General features: G+C 40.4%; 1 protein-coding gene across 1 annotated transcript in view; it reads right to left on the bottom strand.

Moving 5' to 3' along the window:
* Positions 1-379: 379 nt before the first annotated feature.
* Positions 380-12,235, bottom strand: part of CDH2 (cadherin 2) — a 208,935-nt gene continuing 197,079 nt past the window's right edge. Inside the window, exons 15-16 of the mRNA XM_045781875.2 lie at positions 11,884-12,048; positions 380-1,784 (exon numbers count right to left, since the gene is read on the bottom strand). Of these exons, the coding sequence (XP_045637831.1) occupies positions 1,578-1,784; positions 11,884-12,048 (372 nt within the window). The 3' untranslated portion in view covers positions 380-1,577. The remainder of the gene's footprint in view (positions 1,785-11,883; positions 12,049-12,235) is intronic.

Raw genomic sequence — 12,235 nt, 5'->3', positions numbered from 1 at the left:
CCCGTGCGGTTTTTAGGGCCAGTCCTGTAACTTTTTAACCAAGGTTTTCCTAACGCCGGTGCTCTAATGGGAAAGGCCCGTTAGAGTCGCTGTAACCATAAGCTTGAGCAGAAAGGAATGAAAGCGTGATACTAATTATTATACAAAGTTCACCGAAGTTACGAACATCATCTGTTTTTCTTCGGTGCCGGTAAGATCCGCGGTGCTTCTCTCCGTCGCGCACTGGCCACGGCTGCCACGCTAAGGGCGTCAAGGGTGGATGGTACAAGAACAAATACATACTTCGGTCAAACTGTTGTTCTTGACAAAACTCCAATACTTGGGATTTTTGCAACATTCGTAGCAGCTCAAGTAGAAAAGAAAAAGTTCAAACCAGTCACCAGATCCAAAATTAGCATTTTATTCAGAACGCTGGGGTCAGAGATGTATCATGTATATTCTGGTACACAATACAGAGGCAAAGCTGCTGTCAGAAGTCTCTCCAGTTTAAAAGCTTGTTTTTTTTTTCATTTTTTTTTTTTAAAAACACACACTTAGTAGTGCCTCCAGTGTCAGGCCACCCCTTTCTTTTCTTTTCCTTCCTTTTTTTTTTTTTTGGTACAAATTATGTAAAACATTTGTGCTAAGAACTTTTCTCCCTCCCCAAACAAAAAAGAAAATAAAAAATAAAAAAAATTAAAAAATTAAAAATTGAGTATTCTAACTACAGCTCAACAATTGAATCAAATGTCACTTTGTTTTGTAAATACTTTATCCATAACGAAAGATATAAACATGCAAAAAACCTGAATCCATAGTCCAAATAATACATACACATGTTCTGAAGTTTCTGCACTGTCCATAGACTATGCCAATAAAACATTATGTACACATACCATTTTTACAGTGAAGTGGAAAAAATACAGTAAATAAAAAAAGTGTACATGGATTAAGACCAAAATGTATCTAACATTCTAGTTTATGAAAAAATTCAATTTTGCTACAAATTGGTGATATGAAAACTCCCTTTATTTGCAACCAGCTGCGTAAGTTTTAAGATTTTAGTGAAAAAAGAAAACTAAAGTCTAAAACTAGAAGTAATGTACATTTTCCAATCTCATGGTCTCATCCCCCAAGATAATAAAATCGCTCCATGAGTTTTTGTTTTTTTTGTTTGTTTAATTCTGTGTTTTAATAAAAGCAAATGCAATGTAACAAAAGCGTATTGAAGCATATCATGGTTTAACTTACTGCTCCCGCCACAAAATATTTTGTCTTTTACTTATCGTTTCAGAAATCAGTACCATTAAAGCCTTAAACATAAAACTAATTCCAATCTGAAAAAGGTACAAAAAGGCACATAAAATCCCAGTGCTTCTGTACTGTAAAATTCAAGTGTAACTGAGCTCAGTGTTTTTCCAAACAGTATTGGATCACTGATATTCCCTCTGAGCCCGAATCGGTTTGCAGCCTATGCCAAAGCCTCCAGCAAGCACTGTGCTAGTAGACTACAAAGTTAAAGCCTAGCTCTGAATGCTTTTTGGGAATATCAGTTGAAATTGTTTGTCCTTGTCCAAAAACCAAGTTCACCCTGAAGTTCAGTCATCACCGCCACCATACATGTCAGCAAGTTTCTTGAAGCGTGGCCCCCAGTCATTCAGGTAGTCATAGTCCTGCTCGCCGCCACTACTTGAGGAATTAAGGGAGCTCAAGGACCCAGCGGTGGAGCCACTGCCTTCATAGTCAAAGACTAAGAGGGAGTCATATGGCGGAGCTGTGGGATCATTGTCAGCAGCTTTAAGGCCCTAAATTTGGAAACACAAAGAAAGAATGCAGAGAGGGTTACAATTTGCAAACCACAAGCAGCTCCTAGGGGTCCCATGGGATCAAACACTTGTTTATAAGTTTCCACCTGCAGACAACAACATTTTCAATCTACAGAAACTGGGGTTCTCACCATGTTTGAAAGCTGGACGAAGTCTTTCCTCTGTGGGAAAGAACCCGAGGAAGTCTAGCTCAGGGAGGCCAAGACATACAATGGGGGGGAAATGACTGGAGCATGTGCTTGACAGGTGGCAGAAATTAATGGCCAGCTGCTTGAGGCTGAGAAGGAGGGATCTCGAAGTCTGGCAAAGTATCTGTATAATAGTGCCCTGAGTGAGTAATTACCGCTGGAATAACTTAACATGAAATAATACAGAGGGCTATGAAATCATGTCACACGTGGACGCTAATCCAGAGTCGGAGGCAAAGGATTCTGACAGCGAACAGGCTGAACAGGAATTATACATGCAAGGCAAAGGCAGGGATATACAAATGAGTGCCATATGGTCCTTGCCCTTTGACAAGCTTGTAATCTAGCGTAACAGGCGTTACTGTAGTACAGTGTGAAATAAATGATAAATAAGTAATAAAACTACAAAGTCTAGGCAAAAATCATCAGAATGCTAAAAAAAAAAAAAAAATCCAGACTAACACTGAAAGCTAGGCATTCAAGGAAGAAGTGGCATATTTGACCTAAATTTGGAAGGAAAAAGAAGGAAAATCAAAGGAAAATGAGGGAAAAAGGAAAACTGGCCAGCTGTGATCACAATATAAGGAAAGTTACTTGCTATAACATTTACGTTCTTCATAAAACATAAAATGTGACATTAATTGATAAACTATGATCAGGGATTATTTTTTAAGAATGGAGTGACTGACCTCTAGTTCCCATAGGCCCTACAAAAGTAATAATCGAATGTCTGTATGTAGTATAAATACTGGGAGGGGGGAATCTTGCAAATCTAAATTAAAGATCGTTAAAATTATTGTAAAAAAATAAGAACTGATGAAATTATTATCCATAAATTTAACTCGTGCAAAAAGATGCTTTTTAATATATAATTCATGTATCTGCAGCCAATTCGTAATTATGCTCTACAAAATCTTTACGGTTTACAACTGGGTCCTTTTGGTGTTCTCTCTAATTTTCCCCCACTTCCATTCTAGAACTCTGAGATATGCCAGCATCTGCTTTTCACTCTGCTTTTTAAATGCTAGTGGGGCATGGTGGCCTCCCTTATTGTCCCGTGGACCAATCCTTCCAGTCCACATGTATTTGAGGAGGATGTGTATGTGGAACTTTGTAATCGGTATATGTTCATCTAGTTATTCTCCAAGTTGATAGAGGAGGAAGAGAACAAAGGAGCATGAGAACTGAGGTACGACTCAGTATGTACAGTGGTTAGTGGTGAGCAAATCAGGCCTCTCACCCCTCATATACTGGGTGACACCCCAGCTCTACGCAGTATTGGCTGTGGGATCTCAGCTAAGTTCTACAGGCTTTGTTTCCTCATCTGCAGTTGTAATAACAATAATAAGATTATTATAAAGACTAAATAGAATAAAAGCACCCGTGGGCTCATCACAGCGTCTGTTGGCACTCAATGAATATTAGTCCAAAAAACAAAACAAAACAAAAAAAACCTTTTAAGTTTAGTGAAAAATTTTTTGCTTTGGAACTTGAAAAAAAAGAATAAATGTGAAGACGTAATATTTTAAGAAACAAAATGGGAGCTGCTTGACTTCCATCAAAAGCAAGAGCGAAAACTACACACTACCAGTTTCCCATCCCGAAGTCTCTCTTACCAACCATCCTAACCATTTAATTAACCACTACTTTCCCTCATGTCTGGTTGGACTACGTATAGCCCAGAAAAGCCAGGGTAAAATAAAGCACGTCTTCAGAGAACTACTCCAATGTATAAAACATAAATAATTTTAGAAAGGATTTTATTTATCATATTTATAGAATAAGCTACCAGGCAATTTTGCTAAGGCTGAAAATCACAAACTATAATTTCTCAGAAGTCATCATTCCTTTCTGTGGTAGACCGTGTTACTGTCCTCAGTGATTCACTATCCTTTCCTTGTAGGTGGGTCACATGCCCACACTACCCACAAGTGTCTCCCTAGACCAGACTTCATTTCCCAAACCCACTATCAGGCATGGCTATGGGCTGGCTTTGGCCAACACAACGTCAGCAGCAACGCGAAGACTCTAAGACCTGTGTCTGGTGTGTTTCCACCAGTTCCTTCTTGCCCTTCTCCCAGGAGAACGGCCTGCCCCAGCTGGGAGTTTGCCTCCTGCCTGGATCCTGAAAGGCAGAAGACACGAGGACCCAGCCATTGCCGGCTGAACAGAGAATTTGGACAAGAAGTAAACCTTGGCTACTGTAAGCCATCAACACTTGGGAGTGGTCAGTTACTGCAGCCTTAGCTGGTAAAAATTAAACAAAGCACCTTCGTTCATTTTCTTTGTGTTTATTTACTCAATTCAAAATATAATTATTGAGTAGGTATATTACCATGTATTCTGCTTAGTGGAGGGGACACAGCTATTAAGAAGCTAGATCCCACACCTGTTCTCACGGAGTTTAAATTAAAAGGTTTGCATGTGCCCTTTTTCCCCTTTTCCCAGCAAAATCTAGCAACTGCAAACGTAAGCAACAGGCGATTCTCTTAGTTCAGCGTGGGTTACGTCGGGTCCACACAAGAACCGGACCCCACAAGATCTGAGGGCAAATCAAGAAAACAAAGGAAGTCCTAATAAGGAGACTTGGTTTCTGAAGACAAATACAGGTTTCCTGGGCTATCTGAAAGTAGAGCGTTCGCGAAGACGAAACCTTCCGAAAGCTGAAATGGCAGAACGCAAAGTAGCAATTACCATTCATTTATATAGGACATTTTTTGAGCATTCCCAGACCCCAAAAATAATGCCTCTGAGGCTTTTCTGGTGCCTTAGAACACATGTTGCTAACAGATGCACAAGATAAATGGAGATGAAGCAGAGATGCTCAGAGCCACCGTTCGAAGCTGTGCAGCTGGATGGTGAGGAGCGGAGGTAGTTCTGGGGAAGGGGCCCGGCGGGGCGCTCTCGCTGCCTGGGGTGCGTGCTGCCTCTCTAACAGCTCCCTGCAAAACAAATGCTCTGCACGATTTTTCACTTTTCACCTTGTTTCATAAAAGCAGAACCTGTCTTTGGATTTCCTTAGTGAAGCCAAGCGCTGATGTAGGTCTTCCATCGTGAACGGGCGGAACGCGGAGGGGCGTTTGAAACGCAGGGGGGCGTTTGAAACGCAGGGGGTACCCGCGGTATTTTCATTATGACCTGAAGTAAAACTGCTTTCTAATGCACAGAACAGAGACAGTGACCAAGGTCATCACGTTCAGGTCATCTGCTTTGATCACGATTCAAAATTTAAATAGAAATACATGCAGAGCCCTGCCCAGTCTTTATGGTGTCGGCACCAAACTGGAAACATGAAAAGGTTAAGACAAAAATTAGTTCTAAAGAGTCAGTGGCAGGATGTCAAATGTGTATGGATTCAGTGGAGAGGAAGCAATGGCTTGTGTTCACTACGACTTAGGGACGAACGTGGGACGCTGTCTGGTCTTCACTGGAGTATAAAAGGACCTGAGCCCCTCCATCGCATGTCTAAGCCACCTAATCCAACGCCTTAAAATAAGCATAACACTGCTGAAAGTCCAGTCCCCTACTCACTACGGAGATTCAAAAATATATGCATTTCTTCTAAATTTCTTTTAGCTCCTGCCCTGGTTTTTGGATCATCCTGGTCATTTTTTAATTTGTTTCCTCCTTCCCTCAATCCTTCCTCCCTTCCTTCCTTCCTTCCTTCCTTCCTTCCTTCCTTCCTTCCTTCCTTCGGAGGTTAAGGCCATGCAGTCCATTAGAGATCATTGTACTGTGCCAGAACACTGCACACCGTCTCAGGTTTTAAATAATTACAAAAAAGAAAATCCCTGAACTTTTCAAGAACTCTTAGGCAAGCCATCTTTCTAGGCTGAAAGTTAAGTAACCTAAGTCCGCTTGGAATAGCACTGATTTTATCTGAGAATAAAATACCTCATCTTGTGGATGAGGTATCATATAAATTATATAAATTCTGGGTACTATTTTGGTAATTCTAAAAAGATCCTAGTCAAGTTCTGAAAGACTGAAAATGACAGGCACGCAAGCAGAGTGAATATGCAGGAGAAATCCGGTGGGCCACGTACCCATCTGGTCCTCCCTTATGGGATTCCTTTATTCTTAGGTGTGGACACCATTCCACACGAAGTGTAATGTACTGTTGTCAACTCCACCAACTAACTGCGCGTGTTTCTCTTCTCCACCTGGTGTGACTAAATCTAGAAGAGTAGGTGCCTGTTTGACCTTTCCTGGAGGGGCAGATCTTGAACTCTGGATAAATCGGAACTATTTTCTATACTTTGAGGTGTCTCTGTAAAATGAAAAAGCCTGTGGCTCTGGCTGAATTCTTGCTGAGCTTGTATTTATAGACTTCTGATCCTATGCTTTATGGATGGAGATCTGCTTTTACAGGAGCTATAAAAACCCACATTCTTCAGTGAGGGAACACAGGAGGGATATAAGAGGAAAGAGCCCTATTGATTCCCCTACATTCTGTCTTCTGTTAGCTCAATGCCACCTGCCTTAGTTCGAGCCCTCTTTATATCCTGCCTGGACCACAGCAAAAGCCTCTCTACCTGGTCTGCCGCTCGCCAGAACTATTCCTGCTTCTTTCCTACAAACTACTAGTGGTTTCTTTCTCAGACGTTATTTGAAGTCACTCCCCAAGTACAACGCTGACTGCTCTCCATCACGTATTGTGGTGTTTCCCAAATAAGGGAGGGGTTCCGCTGGGGGTGGGTAAGATGATTTTTCATTGGTGCATGAGCACTTTAAAACAATTACCTCTATTAAAAAATGAAATAAAAAACTGATTAAAAGTTTCAGTGAATAATAGAAGAGGTGTGTGGACGTGAAAAAAAACTAGAAGGCGTTACTCAAACATTTGGGTAACCTACAGGATAAAATTAAAACTCTTTAGCAGAGCATTCCGTGAACCTGGAGTGTCCATGCACCTTTTCCGTCTCAGCTATTCTCAACTCCAGCAACCACAACTAAATTATTCACCAAAATCCCCCCAAATCTAAAAATGTCATGTTTTTGTGTACCCTATGTTATTTGTACATTCATTTCCTGCTAGCTGAAATGTGATTTCCTATGTTTGAAACTTCCCCACTCAATTTCTCATTTGATTAATATCCATCCATCCATCCATCCACCATTGAAAGCCCATTTAAAATGTCAGTTCCACAGCATGGATTTTTCCCCCAATCATGACTGGGAGTCATTCCCAGGGTCCCCTTTACTTTTATTGTCATGTTTTGGTTACACTAGATTGTGACACCCTTTTCTGCTAAGGATGTTGATAGTCTTTTCATACCCTGCAGTCCACCACAGGGCCTGACATCCAGCAAGCATCCTAGAAGGTAGCTTGCTACTGCTGTCCTGGGCTTGGGTTCTCACCTCCTCACCTTGTTCATATTCATAGACGCTCCTTTCAGAAGAAGCTAGGATTTAGGTTTAAAACACATGTGGACATAAAAGTATACCAGGTTTACATGACAGTGGAATTCTGTGACTGAACGTCAACATTACTATGTCCCTTTCTGAGAATTTCACTTTACTTAAAGCAATTTTTTGGAAGGAGAGGAATTTGTTTTATTTATAATTAGAGAACAGTAACTTGTACTAATAACGAACATGACACTGGTAATAATTAAGAGATTTTACTATGTGATGGGCACTATACCAAGCACTTTATGTGGATTATCTCATTCAGTCCTTATAGAAATCTTAAAAGAGGATTTTATTATCATCCTCATTTTATATATACATATGAAAGCTGGAAATCCAAGAGGTTAAAACCAAGGACCGTGACTTTGTGCAGGGTAACAGAGCTGTTGGGTGAGGCAGCTAGATTTGAACTCAAACAAATGCTCAACTACTGTAAGAAGTGGACAGAGATATTTTAAAGAGGACAAATGAATTTAATAAGGGAAAAAAGACAAAAGTTTTAAGCTTTAGTAGTTTCATGCAAGTTATTTTAGAAGCACTTTCTGTAAGTTTTTAAATATCAGTCAAACGTTGGTCTTTTAACAGAAATATGTCCTTGGTTTTTGTATTTCTGAGATAAAGAAATATATAGGATTAGTAAAGTTATTGGAGGTATGCTAATACCTACTGTCGGGCTGAGATTAAATGAATTTGTTTCAACTTTTCACCCTCTGAAGGTCATATTTAAAAATCTCAAAAGAGAATGAAAGTCGGTGGTTGAAATAAAAAAGTGTGATTTGTTTTACTCTACCTATCAGACTAGAAATATGTTATATTTTTGATATTCAAGGCAACATTCATTGATTATTTAAATAAGCAAACTAGAAAATGTTCTCATGAGCTTACTTATTCCTTACATTATAAAAACACCCCAATTATAATCGCACCATACTCTTCTTCCTTCGGAATATTCGGTACTGTGCTAAATCGAAGAAGACCTGGGGATAAAGAAATCTGTTTGCATTTTCCATGTATTTATAAAATATGCTTGAATTCTTTCTAGGTGCCCTCAACTGTTTTAAAACTTTACATAAATGTATTTTTATCTATCCAGTTATAGAAAGATATTGAGTAAGTCTTCATGGGTGTCTTAGATGGAAGAATCTACGAGGTCTATTTGAATGGTACTTGACTTAGGCCTTTTGACAGTGTCAACTCCCTGAATTCTCCCACAGACCTGACCATCTCATCGCTAGACCCTCATTTTACTTTCTTCTGTGACACCTTCACCTCCGTAGACTTTCTTCCTATGTCCAAATGAAGGGCATTTCTCGTGTGGAATGTTTGGTCTTCCGACTCGTCCACATTTCTCCATCATACAATCCCATTCAGAGTCATGATTCTGTAGTCATTTGGAGAAACATTTCCAAATGTGTTCCTCTGGTGCATGCATGTACTCACCAAACCAATGTGCCCCACACTGCCCTCACCTCTTCCCCTGGAGGCAGAAGGGGACCCTGAGACAGGAGTTATGAAGGAAGGTAAGTCCTGGGTAAGACAGGATGGCACTGGATGGTGCGTACCCCAAACTCTGTGTACCTGACCCTCCTTGGGTGGGTAAAGACTTACTGAAGGAACTAACATCTAGAAAAAGAGGGAATGGCATTCTGCGCAGGGAGGACAGCATGGGAACAGGTACCAACATGGAATTATGAGCTGAGCCTGGGAGACACAAGTAGAGTCCCTGTCCCTGGCCTGTAAGATGCAGGTTTGGCCGGGCTGGGTGGGGGGGAGGGCGCTGAGATGAAACTGTAAAGCCAAAGAAGGATTACACCCAATAGTGTCCCACAAAGGAAGGAGTTGGATCCCGGAGTGTTTGCCTGGTACAAAGACCGCTCTTGCAGCAAAGTAGGGAGTACGCACAAAGGGAATCCAGGTATAATTTATTTTCTTTCTACATATTACTAGTACAAATATGTACACACAGGAGACGTTCAATAGTTATTTACTGAATGAACGATCCTAAACCAAGCTCAAGATCATTTCAAAATGAGCCGTTTTTAGCCAATGCAGACAGTCTTCAAATTATGAACTGACTGCATTCTAGAAGTTAATTTGCAAGTCAGTCGCTTGGCACCAAGTTTTTCATAGAAGTACTGAAACATGTTCGTTATGGTCTCCAGCTACTTTTTAGGCTGTGTACTTTTTAGGCTGAGCACTGTTCTAGGAAAAGGAAATTGCAAATGGAAATTGTGACTGTAACTCTCTCTACTGTGGTATTTGAGGGGCTGGGAAACTGAGTCTTACTCACTAGACACGCTTCTCTACCTACTGAAGAAAATCTAGTCCCTGTAAAAAAGATGAATGAACACACACGTAGACACAAACATAAAACATACACTAAAACACAACTTAGAACAAACAATACCCTCATTTTCTGAATTTTGTCTGCTCCAGTGGAGTAAAGGCCCCAGACTTGGGCCCCGATGAATCCCAATGAAATGCAAATCGGGTGGTGTTCATCGCTTTACGTCCTACACCTGCCACAGCGCTTGGATTCCTTCAAACAACAAAATCTAAGAGCTAGGCAACACTCTGGCTGCTGAGGTTGCTCAAAGATGAACAAGAAATAGCCCTGTCCTGGCGAGCAGGCACATGTTCATGCAGGAGAGAGAAATATCGACAGTTACACCTCCGTGGTCAGGGTTATCATGCAGGAAGCACCTTGTTAACTCTTCCCAGAGAGATCAAAGAGACCCTCACAGAGAAGGGGGTGTCTGAGGTGAAGCTGAAGGCTAAGTGGGTGTTTCACTGATGGTTAAGAAGGTAAGGGCTTTGCAAAAGTTACACTGTAGTCAAACTTGGGATGCTTTTGAGGAACTGCAAATAGTTCAATGGGGCTGCAGCCCTGGAAGGAAACGTCATGGGGAAGAGGGCAGGAGTCAGATTGGGACAACATCATACACATGACGCCTAATGCCGGACCTCTGTCACTGAGAAAAGAACAATGTCATGGATGGAATGGAATCCCACAGAATACTGACACTCTGGGGACAGGAAGGGACATTCCGTTAAGTTCTTGTTGAATGACACTGAGGCAAAAATCCTTGTTTTAAGAAAGTCCAGTTTCTGCACCTCCATTCAAAAGATTCGCTGTATCTCGAATCCCACAACCACAGGGCTAATGAAACAATTTCTCATGACAACAAATGCTAATTTAGAAGTAAAATCGGCAGGCACTCGTAAGTATTCAAAAAAGATCTAGTCATAGATATAAATTCCTGCAAATCCCCTAACCAGGTCTCTCTACAAATAACTGGAAAAGTCAGGGCATATTTTTGTCGATAAAGGAGTTATTGGCACTCTGTTGTTTTGCCTCCCATCTGCTTTCAAATCATGACTAAAACAAATTAACCTATTACCTGTTGAACAGAAGTGAACGCATATGTTCGGAAAGCAGCGTGCATTTCAGGAATAGACAGTAATGAAGAGTTGTAAAGGGAGATAAATACTCTAAGCTTGTTTCAAAACTTTTTTTTTTACAAATGATAACTGCATCTAAAAACCTAAAGTAGACTGATTTTGTATATATAATATATGACCGCAGGGAAGCCCGGGAAATAAGAGAAGTATTCCACCTTGTAATGCACTGAGACCTATTCTGATCTTAGAGATACTGAGTGGCAGGACATGGCCAGAGAACACGAGTTCTGCCATATAGTCGCGATTGACATCAATACGCACTGCTCTCTTACACTTAACACTAAAAATTCAAAAGGAGAATTGCAGTAAAACTACAGACATGATCAAAAGAAGCAGCAGAAATCATTTTACTTCAAAACTTAAGTATTAAATGTAGCGGAACTCGTGGTCAGTAATGAAATGAAAGAATGCCATAGTAATTTTGACAGTGGAAATCATATCTGTTACATTCAACAGAGAATTAGCTGCCTCTTACAGAAGCCCTTAAAACTCCTCAACTAGACAAGTATTTAAATCACTTACATAATATTTAATTTAGCTCTTCTTCCTACTAATCTCATTTGATGGAACTCTAGTCATTGGGTAGGCACTGAATTCTCAACATTTGTGGGATTCAAAGGGTAGTGTGAGGAAAATGAAAATGAACTATTCTTACATTCATCAGTGCTAATAAATGAAATTAGAATACACTATAATATCGTTAGTCTATTTATTACTTGTAATCGAGGGAAAAAAGCCTTTCGGAGATAGTGTGACTAATACTGATAATGTATATGAATGTCGTTTACAAATACAGGATGTTAATTGATAGATCTGTTTTTTGGCCCATCAAACCAATTATATCTGTTCTCTGCTACTGAAGCCACATTTGCTTTAACACGAAGATAAGCTCGAGAAAAATCAAGTGTGTTTTAACGACCTACATAGCTGTATTCCAAGCAATCTGTGGTCTATGTACAGCTAACCATTAGCATAAAATAAACACCCTTATAAAGAAAGTGAGCCTGTCTTTGCACCTCATTAATGAAGTCCCCGATGTCCCCAGGGTGCGGGGCTGCAGATCGGACCGGGTACTGGGGCTCGGCGTGGATGGGTCTCTCATCCAATCGTCGGATTCCTACAGGCTTGATGGCATCAGGTTCCACGGTATCAGGCTGCTGGAGCTGGCTCAAATCATAATCCTGCAAAAGACAAAATCAAAAACCCATGGTAGATGGGCATAAAGATGGAAAATTACAACCTTTGTTTTTAAACACATACCCAGAATGCATAGAAATGAGTGAAATTTAACATAATGGAAAAGTTGCCACCATGAGTTTTTCATGTTATGATTAAATATTTCTTTCACACAGCTCTTTCTTCTGTGCT

Source organism: Ursus americanus, chromosome 19 (genome assembly GCF_024610735.1).
Source record: "Ursus americanus isolate L20-20 chromosome 19, mUrsAme1.1.p, whole genome shotgun sequence".
NCBI lineage: Eukaryota > Metazoa > Chordata > Mammalia > Carnivora > Ursidae > Ursus > Ursus americanus.
Note: the sequence above shows the minus strand (reverse complement) of the source record. Positions and strands in the feature narration are given on the sequence as shown.